The sequence below is a fragment of the Heterocephalus glaber genome, unplaced genomic scaffold, assembly GCF_053883595.1.
Source record: "Heterocephalus glaber isolate CG9 unplaced genomic scaffold, H.glaber_assembly_v1.0 deba00001481, whole genome shotgun sequence".
Classification (NCBI taxonomy): domain Eukaryota; kingdom Metazoa; phylum Chordata; class Mammalia; order Rodentia; family Bathyergidae; genus Heterocephalus; species Heterocephalus glaber.
The window spans coordinates 48,735,349-48,746,573 of record NW_028258317.1 but is presented as its reverse complement, the minus strand read 5'-3'; the positions used below and the strand labels follow the sequence as shown (position 1 = coordinate 48,746,573).

The window sequence follows — 11,225 nt, the reverse complement described above, 5'->3', positions numbered from 1 at the left end:
TGGACAAACAGAAGAAATGGACAGATTCCTAGATACATATGAATTACCAAAGTTGAACGAAGAAGACCTAAAAATTCTGAACAACCCAATATCAACCAATGAAGTTGAAAATGTAATTAAAAGCTTATCAACTAAGAAAAGCCCAGGCCCTGATGGCTTCACCCTGATGGCTGAATTCTACAAGACATTTAGAGAGGAACTGCTGCCACTACTGTTTAAACTCTTCAATGAAATTGAAAGGGAAGCAATACTCCCAAATTCATTCCTGGAAGCAAGCATCACCTTGATCCCCAAAGCAGAGAAAGACCCAACTGAAGAAGAGAACTATAGGCCAATCTCACTAATGAACAGAAATGCAAAAATCTTTAATAAGATAATAGCAAACAGAATGCAGAAGATCATCAAGGACATCATACACCCTGATCAAGTGGGATTCATCCCAGGGATGCAGGGATGGTTCAATATATGCAAATCAATCAATGTAATACACTATATCAATAGAGCCAAGGACAAAAACCATATGATTATCTCCATAGATGCAGAAAAAGCATTTGACAAAAGCCAACATGCATTTATGATTAAAACCCTACAAAAAATTGGAATAGATGGTCTCTACCTCAAACTGATAGAAGCCATCTATGAAAAACCAACAGCCAACATCACACTAAATGGTCAAAAACTGAAATCCTTCACACTAAAATCAGGAACAAGACAAGGATGTCCACTATCACCACTCTTGTTCAATACAGTTCTGGAAACATTAGCCATGGCAATTAGACAAGAGAAAGAAATAAAAGGAATCAAGATCGGTAATGAAGAAGTGAAACTGTCATTATTTGCAGATGACATGATACTCTATAGAGAAGACCCCAAGAATGCCACCAAAAGTCTTCTAGACTTAGTAACCCAATTCAGTCAAGTAGCTGGTTACAAGGTCAACACACAAAAATCAATAGCTTTCCTCTACACGAATGACAGACTCACTGAGAGAGAAATAGGGCAAATAATTCCTTTCACAATGGCATCCACAAAACTGAAATACCTAAGAATCATCCCAACTAAAGAAATCAAAAACCTCTTCTCTGAAAACTATGGCACTCTGAAAAGAGAGATTGAAGATGATATCAGAAAATGGACAGACATCCCCTGCTCCTGGGTAGGAAGGATTAATAGAGTGAAAATGGCCATACTTCCAAAACTGCTATATAGATTTAATGCAATTCCAATTGAGATCCCAGCAGCATACTTCATAGACCTTGAGAAAACAATCCAAAAATTCATTTGGAACAAGAAGAGACCCAGAATAGCAAAAGCAATTTGAGGCAACAGAGACATGGCAGGGGCTATCACAATCTCCAACCTGCAACTCTACTACAAAGCTACTGTGATAAAAACAGCACGGTACTGGCAAAGAAACAGACCTCAGGACCAGTGGAACAGATTAGAAGATGCAGAAACAACGCCAGACACACTCAGCCATCTCATCTTTGATAAAGGAGCCAAACACTCTCACTGGAGGAAAGATAGCCTCTTTGAGAAATGGTGCTGGAAAAATTGGGCTTCAACTTGCCAAAGATTAAAACTAGACCTGTATCTCTCACCATGCACTAAACTAAAATCAAAATGGATTAAAGATCTAAATATTAAAATAGAAACTCTGAACCAGTTGGAATAGAGGTTAGGTAGAACCCTTGAAGACATCGATGTAGGAAAAGATTTTATGAACAAAACCTCAGTTGCCCGTGAACTAGCACAAACAATCAACAAGTGGGATCTCTTCTTATTAAAAGGCTTCTGCACAGCAAGAGAAACCACCAGCAGTGTGAAGAGACAACCCACAATGTGGGAAAAAAATCTTCACCTGCTCTTCCTCAGACAAAGGTCTACTATCTCAAATCTATAAAGGACTTAAAAAGATCAGACCTCCCAAATTTAAAGACCCAATCCAAAAATGGGCATCTGAAATGAACAGACATTTCTCAGACAAAGAAGTAGAAATAGCAAATAAATACATGAAAAAAATGTTCAACATCACTGGTCATTCAAGAGATGCAAATGAAAACAATGCTGAGATTCCACTTCACTCCAGAAAGAATGGCTGCTATCATGAAATCAACCAATAACAAATGCTGGTGGGGCTGTGGGGAAAGAGGAACCCTGCTCCACTCCTGGTGGGAGTGTTGACTGGTGCAACCACTGTGGAAATCAGTATGGAGATACCTCAAAGAACTAGGACTGGAAGTCCCATTTGACCCTGCTATTCCACTGCTGGGGATCTTCCCCAAAGAATTAAAAGAATCATACCACAGTGATACATGTGCACCCATGTTCATAGCAGCACAGTTTGTAATAGCTAAAACTTGGAAACAGCCCAAATGCCCATCAACTGGAGACTGGATAAAGAAAATGTGGTTTTTTAATAAAATGGAGTACTACTCAGCCATAAAAAATGAGAAATTAGAGACATTTATAGCTAAGTGGATGCACATTGAGGCAATACTCTTAAGTGAAATAAGTAGGACACACATGTATAAATACCGAATAGATTCTCTGGTGTGAGAAACTGAAAGTGTAAATAAGGACTAAATGTATAATAGGTAATGTGAAATAGGAAGAAAAGGGGCAAAGGGGAAGGAAGTGGGAGGGCTAGGGGAAAGGATAGAAGGGAATGGGATTAACATGAGAAAATGGAAAAATAGGAACAAAATCTTTTTAAATAGGGAGTACTGGAGGGGTTGAAGGGAGGTCTGGGCAAGGGTGAAAAATAAGAACCAAGAGAGACTATGTAAAGGTGCAAATTTCCAATGATGAATGTCATTATATTGTATACCTAAAATGTACCAATGATTAGAATGAATAATCGATAATGCAAAATTGGAAGAAAAGGTCCAAAGGGGTAGGGGTAGCAGGAGGGGCAGGGGAAAGGAAAGAAGGGAAAGGAAAAATGATGAGAAATGGAAAAAATGGAAATAAAGTCTTTGTAAATAGGGAAGGGTGGAGGGGGTGAAGGGAGGGCTAGGAATGGGAAAAAAATAAGAACCAAGATGCATTATGTAAAGGTACAATTCCCAATGAGAAATGTAATTGTGTTGTATACCTTCAATGTACCAAGAAAAGAATTTAAAAAAAAAAAAAGAAAGAAAAAAACCACCCCTGAAATTGCCTCACAAGTAGGGTATGGGTATGTATATGTGTGTGTACAAGTCACACATTTTTCTAGGGAAGAGGCCATGTCGAGCCCTATGGATTGCTTGCCCCTGAACAATTCACCACTACCCTTGCTTTGATCTCCCTTATTAAAGAGGATGAAATACTAAAATGTATAATTTCTCAACTTACTTTGTTTTGAACAATGAGAAGGAAGACCCCTCCTTTTGGGTTTTTTTTGTTTTTCTTTTTGGTACCAGGGATCGAACTCGGGACCTTGCGCTTTTGAGGCAGGCGGCAGAACCACTGAGCTAAATCCCTGGTCCCTACCTCTTTTTGAAAAAGAAGCAACACCTTAATAGGAGAAAACCGTTTACCCTTCCTTTTCTCCTATTATTCCCACCTGGAATGTGAATATGTGACATTCCACAGTGATCTTGTGGGCCAGATGGAGGTGCCTGCATGTGCGGGCTGAAGAGCAGTGAGCTCGAAAGTGCTTTAATTTCTAGGGCCACCATCCCAGCTCAGGACTCTCAACTCCAGACATGTTTTCATATATTATAAAAGATAATTTTTTTAAAGTTAAAAACATAAACATGAATTCTTAAATTTTCTTCCTGCTCCCTAACATACCTTGCATAATTAGAAGTTAGTATCTCATTCTGGACACCTTTGCTAAATTACTAAAGCATCACTACAGTGGAAATCAACAGAGTTAAATAGCACCAATGAAACGGGAGGGAAACACCCTGAAAAGTATGTTGTATAGGAAGAGAGTGTGACTTCGTTTTTGTGTTACACACGAATGACTGTAAAGACATACACAGAAAGTTAATGGTGGCAGCCATTAAACTACATGTGTTCATAGTTCTCTGTATCAGTCACACATTAACTGTCAATTAAAAATCATAAGAAAAAGAAATGCTATTTTGTATCTAAATAATTTCAGACAGGCCCTTACCTCCTTCTGGAGCTTACTTTTTCCTTCACGCTGCCCTGTGGTGGTACTGAATGTCCCCTTGCCCTGAATAAACATGCTCCATGTTGGCACCTCACCACAACGACAGCTAGGCAGGTATGGTGGTAAGGACAGGAGGTGATGTCTCACTTCGGGTGGCCTCAGCCTGCTGTGGGGGAGAGAGGCTTGGGGAGGAGGAAATGAGCTCCCTGGGGGACACTACCCTTGGCGACTACACCCATCCTGCCTAGGTCAGTGAACTTCTGCCATGACGCACTGTGCTTATCACAAACTGCCCTAATTGTACCCTGGCACAGAATGAACAGCATAGGCTGTTAGCCCTGGAACAACATGTAGCCCACTTTGATCTTTTCAGACTGGGAAGAGCAAGCTCTGGAAGATTAAGGGTTTCAAGATCAAATAGGGCTAAGCCAGCAGCAGAGTGAAGACTGGAACGCTACCGGTCATCCACCACCACCACTGCTACCACTGTGACTGCCATGTACAATCCTTCCTGAAGGTAGCCTGGCCCTGGGTGCTGCCCATGTCACTCATCCTTACAAAACCCTACCCAGTAAGAGTTTTCACCCCTGTCTTAGAAACTAAAGGCTCACAAAAAGATCACATGATCTTCCAAGGCTCGCAAAAAGAGATTCAGGAGTGGAGCCCAGGTCTGTCTGGCTTCCAGATCTAGGCTTTCTGCACAACTTCAGTTACCACAGTGTCTGTATGATCTGTTTCAGAGGTGCCTGGGTAACATTTTGCCATAATTCATGTCCTTAGCTTCTAGAGCCTCAGAAAATCCATTTCAGTGCCACATCCCTCTCCCCTTTGGGGTAAGAGATGCTTCTTGAAAGTGCCTGTTCTCTCAGCAGCTGGTGATATTTGATTTGATTAATACCATGGGACCTATCGCCATACTTAAAGATGGTGCCTAATTAATTGCTTACACTAAAGAGCTGGCACTTTCTGCATTTGGTTCATAGTTTTAGCCTCAATCATGTTTTCATTTCAGCAATAATATTTTCATGATTAGCAAATAGTCAATTCATACTCTGGTGTGGACCTAAGCTCTGTATGGGACTTCCCAAAGCAGATGTCCTTGACAGGTGTAAAGAAAAAGGTTTTTGTTTTTTTTTTCAGAAAGACTGTCTCTGTGCTTTTCAATAAAAAAATCATACTTGGATTAAAAAATATTCACTGATAGACAATAAGAAGTAGGGAGCTCGATCTTTCTTATACAGGAAGGTGATTAAAAGATTTAGGAAGAGGGAGGGGAAGGCGTTGGAAAAAAACTTAAGATGTGTCATGTACTTATACCAACTCCTCATAAGGAATGTGACCATTATGTATTAGAAATATGTATCATAAAGAATAAAAATTGAAAAATATCTTCGTTGAGCACATACCTATTCCATGTGCCAGACATTTCCAAGGTCCTGTGGAGGGGGGGAAAAAAAGTGAATCACTGAATAGTCTCATAAGACAACTCAGTTTTAAATCTATTTTTCTCTTATTTTATCATTTATTATATATTTATGTGTTTATTTAGGTCTAGGATCTTTATGCACTAGCAAAAGTCATTCTATATTAGACAGCTAAAGTTCCAAAAAGCATTTGTGGAGGTCTCCCAACACATTTTCGTGCAAAACCCAGAAATATATGGTTTGGATGATACTACAATTGAGTTTGTAATATTAAATGACTTCTATGATGTGATTGGAGGTTAAAATGTAAAAAAGCAAAGAACCACAAAAATGTTCTTTGCAGTATTTTACAACAATATTTTTGATAGTGAAACAGGAGACCATGATTAGATTTTTTTGATAACCAAAGTAGTAAGGAATAAATCAGCATATTGGATGATTAATTTCGGGACAGACTGGACAATGGACTGAATCACTGTCATCATGACATTCAATAAGAACAGATGCAAGGCTGGGGATTTAGCTCAGTGGTTCTGCCACCTGCCTTGCAAGCGCAAGGTCCCGAGTTCGATCCCCGATACCAAAAAAAAAAAAAAAAGAACAGATGCAAAACAACCACCAGGAAAGTACTCTCTGGGGGAGGATGTGGCTTCTGGCATCAAGTGTGGGGAGGACGTGAGGGCTGCAAGCAGCCCAAGCTTAATATGAGGCAACAGTGATCTGTGGCCCAAGTTACTGACGGCTCAATTTGACTGCACTGGTAAAGTACAATCACGATGGTGAGACCCCTGCTCTAATTTTTATGAGTTAGACCACTCTTACATATTACACTCAGTGCAGTTTTAAGTAGTTTGATCATATATGATAGTAATATATTCAGGACACTTTTGAGAATGGGCTGTTACCAGATTGTAGGTCTTCTTCCCAGGTTCTTGATGTTCTGAAGAAGACTGAAAAAGACACACAGGAAAAGCAGCAAGGGTGTATAATTATTAAAGGTGAAAAGGAAGTACATTCTTCAGAGTGAAAGGAGGCAGGTGAAAAGGCTCAGAGGGGCCAAGGGTAAGGGGAAAAGGGTCTTTAATATCCAAAATACCTGGATTGACCTTTCCCTCATGCAAATAAGGCATTGGCACGGGTATCAAAAACTGACCTGGCCTTGCTCCAGATGTACACGAAAGACCAGGAAGAATGCCTTTTGATTGGTTGTGCTCCCATGTAAATGAAGGATTAAAAAGAGCATCTGATTGGTCCGGCACCATATTGAGTTGAAGGATTGAAAAATTATCACTTTCTGACTGAAAATTTCACTTTTCTACATATAGCGCTCAGAAACCATAGAATCATTTTGAGTCCTGTGTTCTTTGCATGTCCTATCTTTTCAGGAATCATCTTGCTCAACCTGTTAGCCAGGGCTTTTATGACCTTTAACACATTTTTCCCAGTTAGTGGTCTGGTTTGTCCTGCCCTAATCTCCTACCTCAGGGCTGCTAGTGATAATTAAACTTGAGGAAAAGACAAAAGGTAAGACTCCTAGGTAAATGGGAGCTATGTCACATAGTTGTAAAAAATATAAACAAACTGCAGGATATCCAGAAGGGACACCAAGGAACGGCCGAACCTCAAAGATAATGACACATCACTGAAGAAAGAAGTGTTCGGTCTGGAGAAGTACAACTAAAGCTTTACATATTTGAAAGCTTTTTTTTTAGATTTCTGAAGGTAGCATATAAGAGAGGGATGGGACTTGTTCTTGAAGTACATGATAAGTTATCTAGACTTACAGAGAATGGCTTCTTTTCAAGGGAACTCCAGTCCAAAAGGAGGGAAATGAAAAGATGACCACCTAGATATTCCAGTGCTATTTATCCTCCCCAATTCCAATGTAATGGTGATTCTTTTTCACAATTATTCCAATTGTCACCAAGATGTACATTATAAAAGATTTTTTTGAAACTCTACCTAGGTACATCCATCAGTACCTGTTCACTTGCTTACTTAGTCCTTCACACATTTCCAATAAAATAGGAATAATGCTTTCTTAAAGAAACACAGCCATTGTTCCTTTAAAATGTTATTTTATTTAAATATATGGTGGTTTTTCTCTCCTTTTTCAGGGTTCAGAAGTTGGGTTTTATGGAAATTAGATATACATAAATCTGTGATTTATTGGGCTATGGCTACAGTTTTATGTATGCTTATTGTGGTGATTAAGCTAGATTGTCAACTTGATTGGCTTGAGAGTTGCCTAGAGCATTAGTAAAGCACACATCTGGGTATTTCTGGATGAGTCATGGAGCTGTGCACCTGGTGTTATATCTGGTCCCTCATCCCTTTTCCTCTGGCACTGCTTCCCTGCTCTGTTTCCCTGCTGCCATGAACTAAGCAGCTTTGCTCTGCTTTGCCCTTCCACCATGACATTTCTGTCTTAGAGTCAGGTGACCATGGACTGAATTCCCTGAAATCATGAGCCAAATTAAACCTCTGTTCCATGAAATTTTGGTTGTCAGTGTTGTGTCTCAGTGATAGGAAAGCTCGATTCTAACTGCTAACTATTTACCAAGAATAGAGTACTATTTGGAAAATCTTCTTTACAATTCCCCATTGTAAACAGCAACACAAATATCATATTATACTGAATCTAAGATAGTTGTAAAGTATCAAGACGTAAAATGGTAAGAGCTGTAGTAAAAAAACACCATGTTATATACCACTATGAGAGAAAAAAATGCTGCCAATTACACTCTACCCCAAACTTCTTCACATTTAGAGTTAAACTCTCCTGAGTCACTTTTTAATTTAGATTTGGCATATCTAGTCCCATTCTTATATGATACTGGTATCTGTGTCATTAAGAGCATTTAGAATGCAGCAGTTTAAAAGCATTCCTCTAGTAACTCCAGAATTTTCTTCCAAGCAATTAATAATAAAAAAGCTTTGATAGTGTTACTTTTTAAAATTTAATCAGCAGATGACAACAGTAGGTTCTCAGATAACAAACAGACTTTAACTTTGAAGATAAGCCATGTAATTTGCTGACTGAAATTTGAGGGGTTAAAGTTGTCCAGCAATGTTACCATGACGGACGACAAAATTTGGATTGTATGAAAAAAATAACAATTATCTCCAAGTGGCACCAGGGCAACAGATGCTAGTATGTTAAAATGTAAACTATGGATATATTAGAATTGATAAAACATAGAAACTTTCTTTTTCATGCCTTCCTGTTATCCTAGGCTATCCCATTTACCTGATGATTCCAGCATTGCTCTCGCAGCTGGCTGTGGAAACCTTCACCAGCTCTTCTTTACTTCAGGTGTCTCCTCTGGGCCACCAGTGCATTGTCCTTATTTTATTTTATGACCAACCTACAGTATTTTGGAAAGATTCCTAATCTTTTCATTTCAGCTAGTTTTCCATTTTATAGCCATCAACTGAGAGAACACAAAGCAAAACTATAAAGATAAATCAAGATTTTGTATCTTGAAAGAAGACATGGTTCTTAGGAAGAAACATACAGCTTTACAGACAAGAGGCAATTCTTAACTCTTGCTGGGAAGTAAGACAATTTGCAGAGATCTTTAAAATATAGATTCCAGTGGGCGATTCCAAGATGCACTGACACTCTCAAATTAAAAGGCAAGGCTAGGACATAGGCACTTATATTTTTCAGAGTTCCCCATCTAAATGCAAAGTCCCAGAAAGAAAAGGACATGAGACATTTTCCAGTTCATCTAAGGACAACTCTATTGGCTGATACGAACACAAATTTAAAATTAAGAGACCCAATTCTAAGTGTGCCTCATAAAGCTGTTCACAGGTATAGACCACAGTTTTATTCAAACCACTATATTCATCACATCCCATACTCAACATGATTCACTAAGTGGTATGAACGACACTGTGATGAGTAGGCATGGTGAGATACAGACAGAAAACAGGGAAGAGATTTCTCATGTCTCAAAGGCTGCTTAGTTTGAGACCACAGAGGTGACTTCTTTCAGCTTTCACCAGCAATGACCTTGGAGGGCTATATCAAGGACAAGGTAATCTGAAGCATAATTAAGAGATCATGAATTAAGATTCCATGAACAGGAACATTCTGTAGCCTTTGCGCAGAGGGCTACTCATATCCCCTAATAATGAGAGCTTATACTCAGAAAATATGCAAACCTTTGCATAAACAGTTCTGAAGCTGGTATTTATGACTGTAGAGAGCACCAGTATTCCCCCATAATCAATTCCATTTTAAGCAAAATTTCTTCTGGATTTTACATAAGCATAAGATCTCCCATCTTATCTAGGTGAAAGTAGGTGACATGATTCTATGGTTGCCTCCATGGCTTTTTAATTGTGCCAGAAAATTCGGAATGCAGTTTCCACGCAAATCCTTGATCACTTCCTACCCACCTCATGGATCCAGTCCCCTCTGGTTTATAACCAAAGAGTCTAAGATTGATTCTCTTCTATCAGCATCTTTTTCTTGTGGACCTAAAACAGAGACTGAAAACAAGAATACCAAAAATGCATATCATTGCAAATCAGTTCTGATAGCTGAAATATTTATGCTGTCCTTTTCCTCTTGCTACCTGGTGCTAAACACATACCATGTGCCAGGCCCTTTATGTACATAATCTCATTTAATCTTCACCACACTCTAGGCAGTAGGCATTGTTGGCCACTCTCACTTTACACAGGGAGAAAATGATGTAAGTTAGGCAACACTGCCAAGGTCATACAAGAAGTAAGGGCTGATTGCAGAAATTAATCCCATATCTGACTTCACAGGTCTCCCAAAGACTGGCTGTGTTCAAGTCTGTGAGGTGGGCTAGAGGGATAAATAGATGGATGGATAACATAAATGTAATAGAGTATGTATTCTAGAAGCTGGGTAGTCACTAGCTGGGTTTTCACTGAATAACTCTTTAAACTGTTTTGTATGTTTGAAAAAAAATGGAAATAAAGTTGGAGAAAAAGAAGAAAAGCAGTGAGGGAATCAAAGACTATTCAGTTAAACATCTGTTCAAGCATCTGTGTCATGCTTCACTGTGTGTTTTAGAATTTTAAGTTCAATTTGACTTGACAAATATGTGTTAAGGCTGTCTTACATCCCAGGTACCAAAACAGCTGCAGTCTAGGATGATAAATTCATGGTAGGTACTATGGATGCAGAAGATGGAACGCTCTGGGGGGTCACAACCCAGTAGGTGAAACCAACTTAATGAAACATCTGTGGTACAAAGCTGATTTTGATAGAGTTAAAATGAAGTGTGAAGGACTGAAGTAACAGGAAGGTGGGTAAAACAATAATAATAGAGAGCTGGAAAAGTATCTGGGAGAAGGTAAAATTTGCACTGTGGTTTAGAAAATCGGGACGATGGAAAAAAAGACAGGGAAGAGGAGCAGAATACAAAGTAGGAGCAATTTAAACAAAGGGGTAGAGGGTGAAAAGTGCAAAGAATGCACAAGAAAAAGGAAAATATTCTGGGGAAAAAGGAAGGAAGAGCATAACATTATCCACAAAAACTGTGGGACCAACATTCACAATGGAGATGCTGCAGAATTACTAGAACTCTCAAATTTCCCTCTGCTGGTCTTAAATTTATTATTAGTCAGATGGGAATCATATTTAATCTAAGGGGTACTGTTTCAAGGATTAAAGAAAATGATGGAAGCTTATAGAGCCCAACACA

The 11,225-nt window shown here is 39.0% G+C and overlaps 1 protein-coding gene across 17 annotated transcripts in view; it reads right to left on the bottom strand.

The window, feature by feature from the left end:
- The window catches only part of LOC110347711 (uncharacterized), a 199,110-nt gene that overhangs the window by 106,068 nt on the left and 81,817 nt on the right, over positions 1–11,225 (bottom strand). For 4 of the 17 annotated variants that reach the window (XM_087184026.1, XM_087184024.1, XM_087184023.1 and 1 more), the window contains exons 3-5: positions 6,438–6,482; positions 5,515–5,544; positions 4,109–4,274 (exon numbers count right to left, since the gene is read on the bottom strand). The exons of 1 other annotated variant lie outside the window; for it this stretch is intronic. In XM_087184026.1, coding sequence (XP_087040152.1) covers positions 4,109–4,274; positions 5,515–5,544; positions 6,438–6,482 — 241 coding nt within the window. Of the gene's footprint in view, positions 1–4,108; positions 4,275–5,514; positions 5,545–6,437; positions 10,036–11,225 lie in introns of all 17 variants that reach the window. 12 more of the 17 variants (XM_087184029.1, XM_087184030.1, XR_015440102.1 and 9 more) reach the window with 10 other exon arrangements.